Source organism: Salvia splendens, unplaced genomic scaffold (assembly GCF_004379255.2).
Source record: "Salvia splendens isolate huo1 unplaced genomic scaffold, SspV2 ctg906, whole genome shotgun sequence".
Classification (NCBI taxonomy): domain Eukaryota; kingdom Viridiplantae; phylum Streptophyta; class Magnoliopsida; order Lamiales; family Lamiaceae; genus Salvia; species Salvia splendens.
In genome coordinates, this window is record NW_024599592.1 from 1 (window position 1) to 18,357 (window position 18,357).

At 36.3% G+C, this 18,357-nt stretch overlaps 4 protein-coding genes and 1 pseudogene across 4 annotated transcripts; 1 reads left to right on the forward strand and 4 right to left on the reverse strand.

Moving 5' to 3' along the window:
- Positions 1-681: 681 nt before the first annotated feature.
- Positions 682-2,673, forward strand: LOC121791773 (annotated as a pseudogene).
- A 922-nt stretch (positions 2,674-3,595) lies between these two features.
- LOC121791775 (uncharacterized protein At2g34160-like) lies at positions 3,596-5,707 on the reverse strand. The gene is made up of 5 exons (XM_042189616.1): positions 5,508-5,707; positions 5,362-5,410; positions 4,489-4,551; positions 4,126-4,190; positions 3,596-3,948 (listed from the first exon to the last, which is right to left on the reverse strand). Exons 1-5 carry the CDS (start codon positions 5,622-5,624, stop codon positions 3,859-3,861), a joined length of 384 nt encoding a protein of 127 aa, XP_042045550.1. The 5' UTR covers positions 5,625-5,707; the 3' UTR covers positions 3,596-3,858.
- Positions 5,708-9,031: 3,324 nt separating this feature from the next.
- On the reverse strand, positions 9,032-11,753 carry LOC121791774 (probable polygalacturonase At1g80170). The gene is made up of 9 exons (XM_042189615.1): positions 11,507-11,753; positions 10,938-11,072; positions 10,653-10,823; positions 10,515-10,535; positions 10,196-10,403; positions 10,025-10,106; positions 9,850-9,958; positions 9,638-9,754; positions 9,032-9,518 (listed from the first exon to the last, which is right to left on the reverse strand). The coding sequence occupies exons 1-9, from the start codon at positions 11,726-11,728 to the stop codon at positions 9,219-9,221; spliced, it is 1,365 nt and encodes a 454-aa protein (XP_042045549.1). The 5' UTR covers positions 11,729-11,753; the 3' UTR covers positions 9,032-9,218.
- Positions 11,754-14,325: 2,572 nt separating this feature from the next.
- LOC121791772 (MAPK kinase substrate protein At1g80180-like) lies at positions 14,326-15,217 on the reverse strand. Its single transcript, XM_042189614.1, has one exon. The coding sequence runs from the start codon at positions 15,075-15,077 to the stop codon at positions 14,694-14,696; it is 384 nt and encodes a 127-aa protein (XP_042045548.1). The 5' UTR covers positions 15,078-15,217; the 3' UTR covers positions 14,326-14,693.
- A 1,088-nt stretch (positions 15,218-16,305) lies between these two features.
- Positions 16,306-18,036, reverse strand: LOC121791776 (probable receptor-like protein kinase At1g49730). Its single transcript, XM_042189617.1, has 2 exons — positions 17,577-18,036; positions 16,306-16,973 (listed from the first exon to the last, which is right to left on the reverse strand). Exons 1-2 carry the CDS (start codon positions 18,034-18,036, stop codon positions 16,306-16,308), a joined length of 1,128 nt encoding a protein of 375 aa, XP_042045551.1.
- Positions 18,037-18,357: the final 321 nt, after the last annotated feature.

Sequence of the window (18,357 nt, forward strand, 5' to 3'; positions counted from 1 at the left end):
CTTGGAGATGTCCGTCATTGTGCAGTGAGAAGTCCTTATGACTGTGACAGTGAGGAAGTCCGTTAACATGGCAGAAGTTGTTTTGGGAATCCGCGGGGAATCCGGCCCACGGCTGATGCTCTATTGCCGTTTTAGTCCGAGCCCACTGTGGTGCTACGAACAAATAGTCTTTCGCCACATCAGCAGAGCGAAACACTATCGTGTAACCGCGTGCATCAGACAAAAAAAAACCGCGTGCATCAGAACAGTAAGACCCTCAATTCTGGAAAAACTGAATCCAAAACCTCAAACCTAAAATTCTCATGGACGCAAAACCCTCCATCACCACCAGCTCCCCACCCACCCAAACTCATATATACATACAAATATATATGTGTATGTATAGCCCGTCTCTTCTCCTTCCTTGATTATCTGATTTATCTGGACATTCTCTATACGAAGTTTATCAGTTCATTCGCATTGCTTTAGCTATTCCATCACTCGCATATTACAATCTGCAATTTCGAGAAACCCCATTTGTATTTTGAGTACGTTCTCTGGGAATTTGGATTGCACTTGATTGATTTTGTGTATTTCTTAAGATGAGACTGAATTAATTTCCAACATTATTCTTTGATTTGGATGTGATAGGAGAATGCATTTTTTGGTGATATACTGATAAAAGCTGCGATTTTGGATGGTGTTTATGCATGAAAATTAGGGCTTTCCTAGAACATGCTCACTCTGCGACTAATTCGCAGGTTTGGCGCCGTACACCGTATTCTCGCCGCCGCAGCTTTTTCTTCATTCGTTGGAAAAATTAGTCCTGTTAGCAGTAGAGCTGGAAAACCTAGTTCAGTAGATGAGCCTGCATTGGTTAAACTAAAGAAGGAAAGGGCCCTGAGAAGTTATTCAATTGTAAGGCTAATGCCACAAATAAGGTTGTTGTTGAGAACGATTCATCTTTGAGGACACGGTCTCTAGGTTAGCTGGGGCAGGCCGGCTTGATTATATTGAGATCTTGCTTGAGCATCAGAAGACTCTGCCACAGGGTCGTCGGGAAGGGTTCATTATACGAATAATAATGTTGTATGGGAGGGCTAGAATGACTAAGCATGCTGTCAATACGTTTGTGATATGCATTTGTTTGGTTGTGTGCGGACCGTAAAGTCATTCAATGCTGCTTTGAAGGTATTGACCGACTCTCGTGATTTACAGGCGATTGATTGGTTTCTAAATGATTTCCTGGTAGATTGGGAATTGTGCTAGATACATATTCTTTTAATATTGTTATCAAGGGTTTCTGTGAGATGGGTATACTGGATAAGGCGTTTCTTGTCATGGCTGGGATGGGAACATGGGGAATAGCTCCTGATGTTTTCACGTACACCTCACTTATAGAGGCCTGTTACAAGTCGAACTGGCCAGAGATTGCAAATGGGTTGTGGAGCCGGATGGTATTAAAAGGTTGTCTTCCCAATATTGCAACCTTCAATGTGAGGATTCAGTTCTTGGTAAATAAGGGGCGGACATGGGACGCTAATAAGCTGTTGGATTTCATGCGGAGATTGAAGAAATCTCCTGAGTTTCCTGATGAGATCACATATAATTTGGTGATCAAAGGTTTCTGCAAAATGGGAAATCTAAAAATGGCTATGTATGTGTATTCTGCTTTTAGGAGTGAGGGCTACAAGCCAAATCAAAAAGTCTACCAAACCTTGATCCATTATTTCTGTGAAGCAAGAGAATTCGACATGGCATACAACATGTGTAAACAAACTATGGAGAACAACTGGTATCCTAGTGTGGGTACCATTAACAATCTGATAGAAGGCCTGGTCAGAGATGGAAAACTCGAGAAGCTTGATAAGGCAAAACATATTTATAGTCTTTCTTTGAAAAGGAAGCCTCCTTTTAATCCGGCTCAAATTGAACTCATGAAATCCATAGTATCAAGGAAATGACTAATTTGTTGGACGGGTCAGCCGTTTCATTGGGAGATAATTTAATTGATTGGTTATGGAGCAAGGTTGATTTTAGCCTTGCCTTTGAGATACTACCTTTGATGACTGCATGGAATTTCTTCAGTCCGATTCTGGTTGTGCCCAAATGAGTTCTTGGTGATATGAAAACTCTAAGAGGATAGCTCACTAAGTTGTAAGTTGGTTTCACTAGTGTATTGGCTTTTTTACAATCTGTAGAGCAAAACCAATAATGTAAATCATCTCTTAGTTGTTATAATCTAGATATTTGTGTTTCCTTCAGGTTTGAGGTGATTGCCGGATGCAGCCAGTGAATCCCGTTTGATTATGATGAAGCTCTAACAGTTGGTAAATTGAAGGGCTGCACTAATTTTTTTTATTCCGCTGATTGCTGCATACTATAGTTCAGAAGAATATACAGGAACAAGTTAAAGTGGATTGCCAAAGTGAGCATGGAGGAGTTACAAAACCGGGTGCTGATTTGTTGTGTATTCACATCCTATTTATATGCCTTAATTCTACGAGATACACTAACAGCACTAGTCTTACGAGTTAGGTTGTGTTAGTTCCTCCGTTTGCTTCTTGCAACTCCCTCCTGCTGATATTCCTTGTTGAATTCTAATGCACACTTGACAAACTTAGAAAGCAAAAAATTGTGTAACATGATGGAATTCATGTTTGAGTTCTTGTTCAATAAACCTCTAATTTAGCTTGCTAAAGAAGCTCACATCTTCATTTTTGTGTTAATATTTGGGACATAGTATTAGTATGTTATTTGATCTTGAGTAATTGTGAGACATAGTATTAGTATGTTATTTGATCATGAGTAATTGTGAGACAAACATACTATTTGATAGAATGACCTGGAATTTCTGAATGCAACTTTTTATTTGTGTAGTCTATGAGGCTCTGTACAAGGGATGTAAAAATGAATCTTAGTCCACACATATAATAAAAACTTGTAGAAGCAAAGAATTGCTTTGAGGTTTTTGTCTTTTGTAACCACACGAGGATAAGGTCACCGATCTTGTTCTGGTTTGGGATCATAATGGATGGTGCAACTAGCATTTGGTTGGAAGTGAACTCTTATTATCTTCAAATTTATTTGTAACTGTTCCATTAGTATTTGAGCTCAATCAGTCTAAAAGTAAGTGATTATAGAATTTTATTCTAGTTAGGAAGTTCAGCTGCTGTTAGGCATGACTATGAGTTCTTTTTGCCTGTTTTGTGAACAGAGAAAGGCCAGCTGCCTATTCCCGTACCACGAGTTCGACTTAAACTTGTTTCATGCCAGTTGTGTTTGCATAATGATGAAACTAGACTACTATGATAAGATGTAGTGCTATGTTGATTTCCTTGCATAGTTGGCATCTTGATGCTGATTAGAGATGTTTGCTTGTAATGACTTGTACTTGTATTAATTATAACCAGTAACCACCATTGCCAAGATTGATCTTTCAACTTCACGCAGATATTCAATCTGCGGTTTTGTCGTTGTTGGTTTTGTCGTTGTTATTGCATCTCATTATTTATACAATTGATATGTCAATGTAGTGTGTATTCATGAAATAAAACATTGATATAGGTATCAGATATGCAAGGAGGCCATGACCTTGTTAAAGGGGTGCCATCAATATCTCGCAGAACAAGTAACAAAACATAATTCCATCAGGATCTTGTTAAAAGTGTTAATGAACAACATTTAAAGAATAGCTACACCTATAGAAAGCCTTAAACCACCACACATCCAAGAAAAAATTCGTTACAAAACATGAAGCCACATACCCACTATTCAGATTTTCTCTTGTGCCATTTTACACCACTCAAACTCATTCAACATCCATAACAGTAGGCATAATAATCGAAGACTGCTTCAAACATCAACTTGGATACATGTTTATTCCTCACCATTTCCATTCTCCCTAGCCTCTTGGGCCACAGCCATTAACTCATCAAAATTTGCTGTTTTCCCAAGTACTACTTCAATCTGTATGAGAGAGAGACAGAGAGAGAAAGCACCAGATGTAAGACTTTAAAGAAAATGTAACTTAGCATCAATTCATGGTATTTTTATCAAAGACAGGAAGAAACACGTCCAGGATACAAATATCAACAGTTCAACACTACTCATACATTGAACCAAACTGAACAGGAATCGACTTACCTTGGCTTTTTGGACAGGCCGTCCACGAGAATCATCCTTTATTTCCACAGTGGATGTCATGATTTCTACATGTTTAAAAGTAGATGCATTTAGTTCAATCTTTGTAATATATAGATGATGTATCTGTAACGTTAATACAGATGATTAGATACCAGCAATCAAATGGAAGATTTTTTTTATTTATAGGATTACGCGATGTCCTTCATTTTGTAACACCATTTTATCCCACCACCCACCAAAGTTGCTGCTATATTTAATTACTCAATCAACCTTTTCATACCAGTGTGGCATTTTGTTTCAGAAGTAGCCTATGTTGGTTACAAAACAACAGTAAAGAATACGGGATTTTAAAGAATAACTCACTCTTCTCAACAGCAAATCCATTGTTCTTCAGAATTTCAGCAACTGAAACAACTGTTGAAATTGCTATAATAACATAAGAACAAAAACAAAATTAGTACAAAACCAGGAAACAGAGCATAAATAAAAAAACCATATATGATGGGATGCACTCAGCAAATCCAAAACGATATAAAGATTCATAATCAACAATCTGAAAAATAATCAGGAAGCAGAAAATAATTGTTGCTTCTCTCCGCCACATAATGGGTTCAGTAATGAGTTCTCATCCTATTCAAATGAGTTGTATTTCACAGCACAGAAAACACCCACAGCAACTAGCAGACAAATTACGAGAAGGTTGCCAGCACAAATTCCAATTAGACATTTCACTTCAACATAACTAACTGGTGTCGAGAGAACCGCACCACAATCTTAGAAACTCTTGGAGCGGTGTAAGTTAAGGCTCATCAGAAGAACACAGTAATCCCACCACTAGACAAGCATTCAACTTGGAATTAGTAACAGGCACATAGCTGTTCTAGCACAGGAGCAACCGGAAAATGGAAGTGGCTAATGAGCTACTCTTACAACGATACACATTATACAGAGAACTTTCCACAGTCAGCTAGCACCTACTTATTCCTTGCATAAGTGTAGACCAACACAACTAAACAATTTAGCGCATCACCTTAACACCAATTCCCAATTTCCTTCCTTATCAACATAGAACTGAAAACAACAAAAGTACTAGTAATTGATCTGCTCAAAACACATCCATATCATCACAGCACAAATCAACATATTCATCGATATATAAAACGAGAATCGAATAAAAAACAAGGTAAAAAAACAAGGAAGAACACACTTAATATATAAGCAAGGATTGGAAATTACCCATGCCAAGTCCTGAAAGCTCCACCTCATTGTGTTGTAGCATATACCTCTAGATAAAACAAAAAAAAAAAAACACCACAAAGTAATAAAAAAAACCCAATTCATGACAATAATCAAATACGGGCACCGAGAAATTTATAGTATACCTTTGCGAGATTAACGTAAAAGAAAAGCGGCTTCTTTGTGTTGGAAACCTGAATTCGGTTCTTCTTCTGGGTTTCAGCAATATTAATATTGTTCACTCCTTCCGTTATCTCTTCCATTTCTGCGACGATTTTTGCTGGCTAGGGTTTTAGAGAGGGCTAGGGTTTTATTTTGTGATTTAGGAACTACCCCAAATTACATATTACTAGTACGATAATTATTATTGAAGTTCGATTTTTAGGTAAAACACCTCTACAGATATTAATAGAGTACATTTTACTCACTTAGTCATTCTACATATTTTTTGTTTCATTACATATAAGTACTAATGAATTTTTTAGTTAGATCATTTTAGACTAAAGTCTAATTTTGGACTCTTACATTTGCCCTAAAATTCTTTTTGGTCTTATACATTAAGTTTTTGACCTTTTAGCCCCTAACATATTATTTTGGTACATTTTAGTCCCAAACAAATTGTTTTGGTCCAAAATAACTATTTTATGTTAAAATTAACAGTCAAAATGTTTGATCAATTTAATAACTTAATTGTAATCTAAGAATAAAGTCCAATTTCGGTCTCGTATATTTTCCATAAAATTCTTTTCGGTTCTCATACATTAAGTTTGTGACCTTGTTTAAGACAAAATATACCAAAACAATATGTTATGGACCAAAAGGTCATAAACTTAATGTATGAGACCAAAAAGAATTTTAGGGCAAATGTAAGGGACCAAAATTGGACTTTAGTCTTTATTATAATTTTTTTTTTTTAAGTTATTATACATTCAGTTTGATTTAAGAGGCTCTTTGATTAAATATTTATTTATCAAATTTCATAATTTAATTAATATTTTTTGGCTAATTAAATTTATTTATGTTTCTTTTTCTTTCTTATATATTTTGAAATTAATTCAATTGCAATATCGAGTCAATAATCATTAGAAAAAACGATAAATATATAAATTGATAATGGACAATACCAATAAATTTTGCATTTTCTCAATAATTTTTGAGTCGATATTGCAATTGAATTCATTTTAAAATAAGAAAAAAATAAAACTTAACTAATATACAAGTTAATTAATTTTTGAAGTCTATTATAAAAATCCAACCAAATTAAAAATAAAAGTATAAAATCTCTTAAATCAAAATGAATAATGACTTAATGAACCCAAAAAAATGCAAGAGAATCTAATGAAATAAAATCCATTGATACAAAGACCTAATGAACCAAAAATTTGTAGATTGACCTAGTGAAACAAAATGTATTAATTCAAGGATCTCTACATTCTAGATATATATGTTCTGCCTAAATTTTACTAGGTAAATGTTGAATATGCTCAACGAATTTGAAACATTAGATTTGCTGAACGCATAATTTGTTGCTCTTTTTATCAATCTTAAACTTCTATAAAAGCATGGAAAAATCAAGTTCGATTGCTAAAAATTCCTTATACTATTCGCTACCGAAATTTCTTTTACGATTCAAATTAGCTAATTCCACATTTATGTTTCCATTCAATTCTAAAGTTAAAGACTTTAGGAACAGACTAGAGTTTGCTACTATAAATGCATTACAACAATAGATCAATGATGATTAAAACTCTCTTGTGCATTAAAATTTTCAACCATTTCAACTTAGGCCTATAATATTTGATAGTAGTGGTACTTTTCCATATGAATATTATATTAGTATTAATGTAAATCGCCCATAAATAACTCAAAAAATCCCCATGAGATTGGTGATTTAAGTTTTTTTTTAGAAAATATCACTCAACATTAAATTTACGAAAACAAGGGGGAAAATAAAATATTACTTTCAATAGCTGAGAAAAACACAAAGATCAAACAATATTAACATCCAAAAAATAAGAAACAAACTGAGATCGATCAACACTGTTTCTTACTACTACTACTACTTTATTGGTAAATGTGATAACCTATATGGTTTAATCACTCATACACAAACAATTTTTATTGCAATAAATTATTCTTTGGATATAGTAATTTATATAAGTACTATAATAATTAGTAAACACCCCTTTTGATCATCTGGTCGTAGTTCTTCTCCATTGACTCCATCCACTGTTGAAGCAGCTGCCGTCTAAATCTCTTTATAAATGCTTCTGCACTTTCATTAATATCTCCGGCCGGCTTCGTCTCTGCTGCTCCTCGCTGCCGGCCCTCAACCGCAGCCTTGTTTATTGTGTACAAGTTTTGCGCTTCTTTGCTGTAAACCATTTTTCCCTTCTTGGGGATATGATTTTGTTACTTTGTTTTTGCTTGTTTGGATCAAGTAGGATAATAGGCAATTCCATATTTATAGATGAGATACATTATTAATTCATTTGAGTTCGCCGTAGCTTGTAGTTAGATAATAATTTATTTCATACTGTTATAGATTCTTTTGCATTTGATATGATATGCCACCGTGATTAACATACTTTTACTAGATATGATGAAATAGAATATTTGCACAAAAAGCTTGAGCTACACATGATTTTTGGGAGATGATAGAAGTGTACGAGATTCTTTGTGTTTCACTCAAAGCACTTCTTTTCTTGCATTATCATCATTCATGTGATCTCTCTAGAGCAAATTTTTCTTGCAATATATATGTATAATTATAAATTCTCTAAAATGGATCAAATCAGCTAATGGTTTTATTTTAATCTTCTGATGAAAGTTATTGACAAAATAATGTACCAAAGTGTGAAGAAAGGTTTCAAGGAAGTTATCATAATTTTATGATCAATCTAGAGTAGAACGTTTTAGTAAATCCCAGCAAATTAGAAATTAATACTTTCATTATTTGGGGTGTGATCCGTTGCTAACTTTTCTTAAATTGCTAACTTGTTAACTCATCAACGTAGTGTATTAAAAATGTCAACACGATTATACTAAAATGTCAACATAAACTTAAGTTGATATTTTAATATATTGTGTTGACATTAATATTTAAATGTCAACATAGTTTATTAAAATGTCTACACAAATATGTGTTGACATTTTAATGTGATCGCGTTGACATTTTTAATACACTACATTGATGAGTTAGCAAGTTATCAATTTAAGAAAAGTTAGCATTATAACGCACCCCTTCATTATTTTATATTCATGTCTCCCTCTTTTTTTCAATTTGTGGCCAATAAACTAAATAAAGGTGCATATAGGCAATTAGGCATATCGAAGGGAAATTATATTTTCAAAGTTTCCAAGGGGATATCAAATTAGGCTAATATTCTCAATCATTCTGGATGCATGGAACTTATAACTTATCGGATTAAATAGAGAGATAATCATTATTTCCTTCCTAGTCATTACACATTACAAAATGAATCAATTCCTACATTGGTAAACAATTACTCCTACTATTATTCCCTTAAAAAGTAGGAATTTTTATGTTTCTGTTTTCTTTTTACAGCTTCTGTTACATTCTTGAACTTGTTTGTTTAGGACCTAATTTGGATAGGGAGTTTCTAGAACTTTAGTAGCTTTCAGATATGTTACTGGAAAGTGTAGAATATTAGGCAACTAAATTCTTTCTTTTCCACAATTAATTAAGTAATACGACAGTTCAAACCTTAAAAAATAGATAAATCAAATCTAGCATATGCTCAGGGCATACATGAATACAACATGGAGCTCGAATGTGATGCAATGGAGAGCATCAAGTCAGCAGCTCAAACGCTACCCGCCCCTCACTTGTACGCTTAAATGGAAGCACGATCATCATCACTCTCCACTCTTGTTGGCTCGGACTTGATGTTGGGTAGAAAGATAGTCTCTGGAGATGATAAGCAAGACGGAGGGCGTATCAGACCCGAGCTTGTCCCGTATGCCTTCCAGCAGAACGACTTTGCAGTCCCAGACAACGACACGAGTTCAATATCGTCCAAGTACAGTTTCTTGCATGGATGACTGTCGCTGCATGACAGTGTAATAGCCTCCTCTGTTGCTGATGTGCCTTTGATGTTCCGGAAAGAGATGCTGTCGATGCTCACTGCTGAAGTCTATATTTTGCAAGAAGACACGATAATGAAAGAGAACTAATTAATCTTGAACAGTGTATATGTATGCTTGCTGATAACTCTTTGTAAATTGAGTGAAACTAGGATAATTTAAATGATACCTGGTTTGCACAAGGCGATGATGAGTCGCAGTAATATTGATCTATGATAATGGGATTAGAGACATTACGCATTTTTATGTTACGAAAGATGATTTTCTGTGCATAACCACTGCCTCCCTATGAATTTCGTAATATGGAGACAAGACACACGGTTAGCAAAATAACAAATCTTTGAAGTATATCAAGATTTTAATGAGCTGTTAATGTATTACCTGCCATGTTTTGATCCTGACCCCGTTCTCAGTATCAAACATAGTCACACCATCGACAACAATATCGTGCACTGTAGCTGATGACTTCGATTTTCCCAAACTTCCTATGCTGCATGATGAGCAATATTAGCAACGCAGCAATTGTTACAACTTTTTTCAATCTTATGACCAATACCTTATACCATGACCAGGTCCACAGATGACATTATTTATACTAATTCTTGTAGAATTGCTGACTATGGATACACAGTCATCTCCTGCAAACAATTTTGAGAAATGTTTGAAGTTTGAGAAAATTATTGGAGAATTTAGCAGCAGCGAGATTCAGAGATCGTGAGCAACTAACCTGTAGCAATAGTGGAATCCTTGAGTTGGACATGTGTTGATTCACTTATGTGAACCCCATCAGTATTGGGGCTATCAGATGGTGCTATAACTCTGAGACGGGAAGCTGCAACGTGCCTGCAGTTGGTAAACACCAAGTGATTCTTTTGACTGTTAACCAAAGTAATGTCCCTGATTTTCAAGTTGTTGCATTTGTGGAAAGTGATAGCCTGCATTAGCATTCATTGACATCAATCAGAAAGGCCACTAAACACGTCGGAAACGCATCTTCTTCTAGATTGATGAAGTGAAATTCTTGGTGAAATGCAGGAAGTACTAACCCTTGGTGCATTGGTGCAAGGCTGCCAAAGAAAATTCACAAATAAGTAATATAAACATTTCTTCGTCAAGTAAAGAAAAGGAACGCAGTGTGATCAGGCAGTTTCTCGGGATATATTGAATGAAAAAGGCATACATACATGCGATTTGTTTCTCTTGCACGATTGATCCCACCATTTTTGGCCCATACCATTGATCGCTCCATCCCCCTCTACTGTGAGGTCGTTTACATCATGGAAGTAAAGCCATTTAAGAGCATCAAAAGCATCCCAGACCTCAGGTTCTCGTGGTGCAACGATAGTACCAGAAATCTACAGCCATTGCAAAGCATTCAGTAGGTTCTGCTATGAGGGCTCATCTGACATCTAACTAGTAAAAGCCTATAAACTGCACATGTTGAGATGGGAATGTATGTAAGATCTTACACTCAAGGTCACATGTGAGTTGCAAGGCCCACCTAAGTTGGTAGGATTGACTAGATAAGAATTCCCAGAAGGAATAACAATTTTCGCAGGCGATGAAGACATAGAACAGGCAACCTTCCAAACATCTTGCAGAATCTGATGCCACCAAAAGACAATAGGCTAAAGTTATAATTGCAACTTAAAAATGGAAGCTTGTAACAATGGTAAGATAACTAGATAAGTATACAGCAATAGGATTGTATTTGGCATATGAAATCAGTAGAGAAACAAAGATGTTAGACTCAAATCTTCTCAGTCATGATTGTCAAGACTATAAAAACAAAGAATACAAGCTATTTACATAAAACTATCAGAATTTGAAAACTAACTTCTTCTTTTTTCTGGAAAACAGCAAAATTCCAAGGATTCCCAAAATGTGACTATTATTAGCATGTCAAAAAGCACCAGCAATCACACAGTTGTCAAAGCACCGACAAACACACACGTCTCAAATAAAGAACGAATGAAATGCTAAATGCACTGAAAATGTGAAGTTCGTTTGAAACAGAAGTAACGTAGAGAATTTTGACCTTGCTGTCATCAGTGATTCCATCCCCTCTAGCACCAAATTTATCAATGTTTAGAACCACAGTTTTTTGCTTGTTGCTGTTTCTTGAGAGCCCAGATGAAGGGAGCTGAATTATGGAGTGGAAACCATTTGATTTTGCAGTGTTTGAGAGAAAATAAAGGATGATGCTTAGTAAGTGAAGAAAAGAATATTTGATGGTGATTGGAGAAGAAGCAGATTTCATCTCAGCTATTCACTTCGAATTTTTGTAAACGGATAACATTTATGTAGCTTTATTAGGAGTACTTTTTCTCAAAAACATTTGAAGACAATAATTTACGAAATTGAGTTTCTGCGTAATGACACAAACATCCTTCCCAATTTGCAATATGGCACACCTGAACTTACATTCCATTTTCATTTTTCTCAATTCAAATTAGGGTTCGATCAATCAATCCATTTGCTACTACAAATTTTCAAAGTGTAGCAACGATCTCAAATTAAAGTGTTGATCGCTAATCACCACGGAATTACACAAAAGAGGAGGAGTGGAGATCGATGGCGAGTACTGCGTGGCCATCCGCAACGTCTCTTAACCGTCTCGTCTCTTAACTATTCATGGGTCCCACGGTACTTTTTACTCCATCTCTTAACTAAGAGACAACACCCGCAACCCACCATCTCTTAACCCTCTCATCCTTAACTATTCATTCAATTTCATTTTTTATTTTTATTTCCACAAATTCAATTAATAAAAACACACTTCATTAAATAAAATAAAATTACAACTTAAAATTCTAAAAAAATTAAAAACATCATTAATAAAATACTAAAAAATAAAAAATACATAATTTAAATAAAAAATATATTTTTTTATGGTGGATTAATTTGTGGGAATGATTTGATATTTATAGAAGTGATTGTAGGCTTAAAAAAAATAAAAAAATTTACAAAATTTACAAAAAACGCCTATAAACGGCTAGTATATTTTTTGGAATTTTTTTTAAATTTTTGAAATTTTCCTGAATTTTTTAAAAAAAATAAAAAAAAAACATTTTTTCGCATACAAAACGACGCCTACTCGCGGGCCGGCGAGTGGGCGTCACGGACGAACCGGAGCTCGCCACATCGTCAACGCGCGTGGCCAGACGTCTCGCGAGCTGTCTCTCCGAGACGGGATGGAGACGGAAGGCTGCAACGCATTCTCTTATCCGTCTCGTCTCTCCGGGACGAGATAAGAGACGGCTAAGGGATGCGTTGCGGATGGCCTAATTGTCAGCAAACACGACATTCCGATTTACGAAGCTGAAGTTGGTACTCTCCTCAAAGTATGTCTTCTTCGAAATTTCTGTTTTGGATTTGATCGTTTTGCTGAAATTGAGTGTATCTTGGATACTAATCAACAATCTGTGATAAATTATTGTGTTTGTGACATAATAGAGCAATTGTGTAATCGATAAACGAAAGAACGTAAATAGACACAGAATTTACGTGGTTCGCCAATTGGTTACATCCACGGGCAAGAACGGAGAACAAATTGTATTATGATTGCAGTTACGGATTTCAGATCTAAGATCGCGATCACAGAACTATGTGCTCTACTCACATATAAATAGGCACACATGAGATCTTATCCTAATTCGGAAACATAATCCTATTCCAATTAGGAAACAGATTCAAGACATACTAACATAATGTAGAAAGAGGATGCTGCTCATCAGCACCAATTCATATTACATACCGCTTTAGACATTGTTCAGGACAATGCCTGGAATACGAGTGCTATGTGAGATCTCCACTCCATTCACTGAGTATTTTGTGTTTGATGCATCCTTGGTTTTATATACTGGCCACAGTTTCTAATTTAATTCTATGTTTTTGAAGTTTTTGGCATGGATTCATCCCTTACTGTATGTTTTGTGAATCAGGTTTCTAAAATCAGTAGACAGATTCAATGACTTGGTGGCATCCGTTTACGTCACGTCACTGCTGGTCATATCCTTTCATATGTGATATCTGGATGACTATCATTCATTCTCCAATGTGTATTTCCAAGATAATTTTTTTCAGAATCTTTCCAATGTGTATTCTCGACCTCTCTCTTATTTTATTAAATTTACATTAAAACACGTACCGAACCTATAATGTATATTCTTTTGGAACGGATGGAGTACTATTTTATATCGCTATCAATAATAGTAGATCTATAATAATATAGACAATTCGCCCTGGGGCTCAAGCAATTATTCTATTACTACTACTTTCTTGTGACAGAATATTATTCTTATTTGTGTATTTTCTTTTAATCCTTTCGAAAAAACGGTTTCGTTGATGCCAAATCTGATGACCTAACTACCTACTGCCAAGAAAGAATTATCAGGCAAAATTATTAGGGATCTGAATTAATACGATTCACACTTTTTAAATTTTAAAACTGACTGTTACTTTACTTTTTTAAAACATTCGAATAAATATCATTCCATCGTATCAACCAAATCACACACTTTTCTTTTTAATTTGTCTTAACTAAGATTTCACATTTTTATTTTTATAACTCTCTCTTCAATTAATTCACTCAACTACTTTTTTTTCTAAATTCAATTAAATATTCAATTCTCTTTTCTCTACATTTAATACTTTTACACACTCATTTTCTCTTCAATTAACCAACAACTCTTAAAATGACTAAGAAATGTTTCATCTTCTCATAAAATCTCGTGCCGACTAAGAAATGTGTAACCTTAGCCGGATGGAGTACTACTATGTGGCTACTAGACCCATTATATAATTTGCACTGAATTCATCATAGTATCTAAAAGAAAAAGTAAACGAAACCGCCCCTTATAAACAGTAAATATGCATACCTTTCCAGAAATGAAAATAAGATTTGTCAATCTGTGAAGTACTATATGACTTCAAGATCGTTCGAAATATAAACGATAAAAGTCATCGAAATCTCGCTATGGTTCGATCCGCAATCATCGAAGTTGTTCAAATCTCAAATCTCCACAATATTTCCCCACTGATTTCTAAGATCCACACACATAAATTACTCAAAAGAAAAAGATCTATAAGTTATCTAAGCTTTAACGGATCAAATCAACGAGGAAATAGCAGAAAGACAACATCAAGATCAATTCAATTTTCTCCATTCAAATCCTCATCATCACCTTAATTCCATCGAGACGAACAATTGCAACAAGGAATCCTCACATCACGCGCTTACCGGACTTCGGCGGCCGGCGGCGCGTCTTCTCTCGTTTCCCGAAAGCACCGCAGCATCCGAACGCCGAAACCCTAGGCGAAGGCGGTTCAACCGCCGGAGACACCTTTCCGGTACGGAATCCCCTTCCGCCGTTGGATCGGCTCCTATCGATCGCCAATCCAGCGGGCGGCGGCGGCGATTTCTTTGCGGCGGTGGCTATTGGAATTGGATCCTCTTTATTCTCCTCCGTGGTGGTGCTGGTGCTGCTCTCCTCCTTCCGCTCGTTCGCGACCTTATTAAACTGGTCGGCGAGGAATTTGTCGTCCCATACGTATCCCGACGAGCCTTGTCGCCGGAACGATATAGCAGATCTCTGCAAGCTCTCCATTACCGACCTCAAGATTTGTCTACAGGTCTAGATATTTGTGTTGGATTGATGAAAACTGGAGTTGTGGTGGTGGGAATTCCGTAGGATTTTTATGAGATTTTTCTCCGAAACTCTTTTGGACTGCGGAGATTTCTTGGTGATGTTTATATAGGATAATTTTGCATTATTTTATTTATACATAATTATTGATTATATTTAGGTAAAATTACATTTGAAAATTGAAATTATATTACAAAAAACTAGTAATAAAATAAGATATTGAAAAATGTCTAGGAAATCCAAATGATGCTAGGAAGAGGATTATCAAGAATATATAGAAAATATAGGATCATTATCAAATTGATGTGAGACAAGAATGAGGGTTCAACATGCCCCTGCACGTGTGAGTTGGAATGCATTATCGGACTTCCATACGTGCAACAAAAAGAAAGATAAAAAGATCCCCATCGAGTTGGGCATGTCTTGATACATGTAGAAATTAGCTTCTCACCCTATAAAAATACCTTATAAGGGGTGTGTTATCTAAAGAATATGTATATGAGATAGTGTACGATTATCATCAAATCAAGGTGGGACAAGAACAAGGTTTCAACAAATTTTGGTACAAATTCGGCCGATTCTTACTGGGGTTACGGAACCGAGCGCCCATAGCTATTTGGTTAACAAGGTATATTATGGTAAGAATTTGATCACTTATGCCTCACACCATAATACACATAATGAAGAATAAATTCAATAACATGTGACAATCTACCAAGATCCAACAATACATTCCAACCTCAATATCCAATAAAAAACAGGTGCAACAATGAGACAACCTTAGATTAACTATACTCACGAGATACCTCTAATGGCGTAAAGACTTTGATCCGGGATTAATAATTATTCTTAAAATATTAAGATTAATATGCAAGTATGAATTTGAGAGTCAAAAGAGTGTGTTATTGAGCAATTTCCTATGAGTGATCACTCTTGATATTGTAAATAATTTCCATGTTACTCGTACTATTATCTCAAAAGACTCAAACAAAACTTCCCAATTTAGTCTCGCCACGTTTAGTTTGAATACAAGAAGTATTTACAAGTTTAAATTTTGGACAGAACTAATACTACAAGTGTATACATGAAAGAACAATATACACATAAATCCCTCTCTCCAAAAGGAAAAAAGCTATACATCTACAAACACTCATTCCTAAATATTTCTCTATATACATGTGCACCAAACCTAAACTGGCAACTCAGGTTGCAATTGAGGTTGAATTTCCAAGCAAGTTGAAATTCTGTAAGCAATTTGTGTCATATCTGGCCGTGCTTCACAATCCTCAAGCAGAGCAACATTTGCAACATCCACCAATAATTTGAGCTGCTCAACATTAACATCATCAAGTTTGAGCTTAGGGTCCAACATTTTGACCAAGACCTCCACGTCATCGCTCTTCCGGTACTCCTCCGTCCACTCAGCCAGCGTGGACGAGCCCTGGAGCGACTTCATCCCCGTGATGAGCTCCAGGAGCAAGACTCCAAAGCTGTAGACGTCGCTCTTTGGGGACACTATCCCCGTGTCTAGGTAAATAGTGTCGATGTAGCCCAGGGAGCCCTTGACTGCTATCGGGGTGTGGGCCCTCTGGGCGTGACTGCCAAGCTTGCAGAGGCCGAAGTCTGCAAGCTTGGCATGGTCGTCATTGATGAGGAGCACATTGGACGACTTAATGTCGCGGTGTATGACAGGGGGGTCGGCCACTGAGTGGAGATAATCGAGGGCGTACGCAATGTCCAGCGCGACACTAATGCGATTGCGCCAGGTCAGTGTGCCCGAGTAGTTGCCCTGCCGCGTGTGCATACGGTCGAATAGGCTCTTGTTTGGGACGTATTCGAGAAGTAGCAGTTGCTCCCCTGTTTCGAGAGCAGAGTGATCATTAGACTATTTTACTACTCCCTCCGAGAGTATGAACTTTGGGTTCAGTATGAGTTTTAATAAATAAGAGAAAAGGTAAGAGAGAGGGAGAGAGAAGGTAGTGGAAATAATGTTAGTGGAGAGTGGGACTCACATTATTATAATGGTATAAGTTGTAAATAAAATGATGTGTATGGTTAGTAGTTGTTTGAATTTTTTAAAATTAGAAAGTTCATACTCTTTAGGGACGGACGAAAAAGGAAATAGTTCATACTCTTTGGGGACGGATGGAGTATAAGGTGTCAATTTGTATTTAATTTACATCATATACAAAAATATTAATCAATCAAGACTTTTAATTCCAACTTATATATTTGCATGGAGTGAAAAATCAAAATTCATGAATAGGTTGTGCAGAATGGTAGTACGATTCTTTATCGAACTGGCCCAAATTTAAAGCCTATATATACTGTGGAGTTGATCATTTTCTTGTTTCGTCCTTTCGACAACCCGATTTGATATCATGTTAGAAGATCATATCGAATTATTGCATAGGGAGATTTAATCATAGTAATGAAAAGTAGAATTGAGAAAAGGCCTACCTTTGTCGAGACAGAATCCAAGCAAGCCAACGAGATTAGGATGAGAAATCCTTAGCAAAACCGAGACCTCATCAAGAAACATCTTCTGGCTGCCGCCTCTCTCTGCCAAGACGCGCTTCACGGCTCCGAATCTTCCGTCTCCAAGCTCAGCGAGGTACACATAGGACGTGGCCCCGACCCCAATCCTAATCCTAAAATCGCTCGTGGCCACCTTGAGCTCCTCGAGGGCGTACGTCCTAATTATCGACGAAGCAACTCTTGTCTTGTGATTGATCACTTGTATCGAGTGATCTGGATTGCTCTTATCAGCAATCTTGCTCGATGGTCTGCGGTCGCGATCATTGGACTCGAGGTAGATGGCCCATTTTCGTACAATGGCGGTGAGGATTATCACCATTGCTATCGCGCCCATGGCCAAATAGCTTCGTCGATTCGACGTGGAGAAACCAAGGAACCACATTCTTGCTTTGCTTGTGTCTCTTGAGATTTATGATTGAATGTTGTTTTTTCATTGTTTAGTTTTTGTCTTGATTGTGTGGATATGTAGGAGTTTGATAAGTGATGAAGATTCATGAATTTGTATTTTTGCATGCCTAGATTGTGCCTGTGTTGTGCGTGAGAGAAAACATGTGGATCACAAGTCATGGTTGTGTCTTTTCTTGTGGTCAATCGAGAAGACTTCAAATTCTTACTTATTTATAGTGATTTAATGCTGAATTTTGTTCATGTGATGTTGATATGTGTTGTGGTAAGACCGTTAATTAAACAATCTGGGTGATTA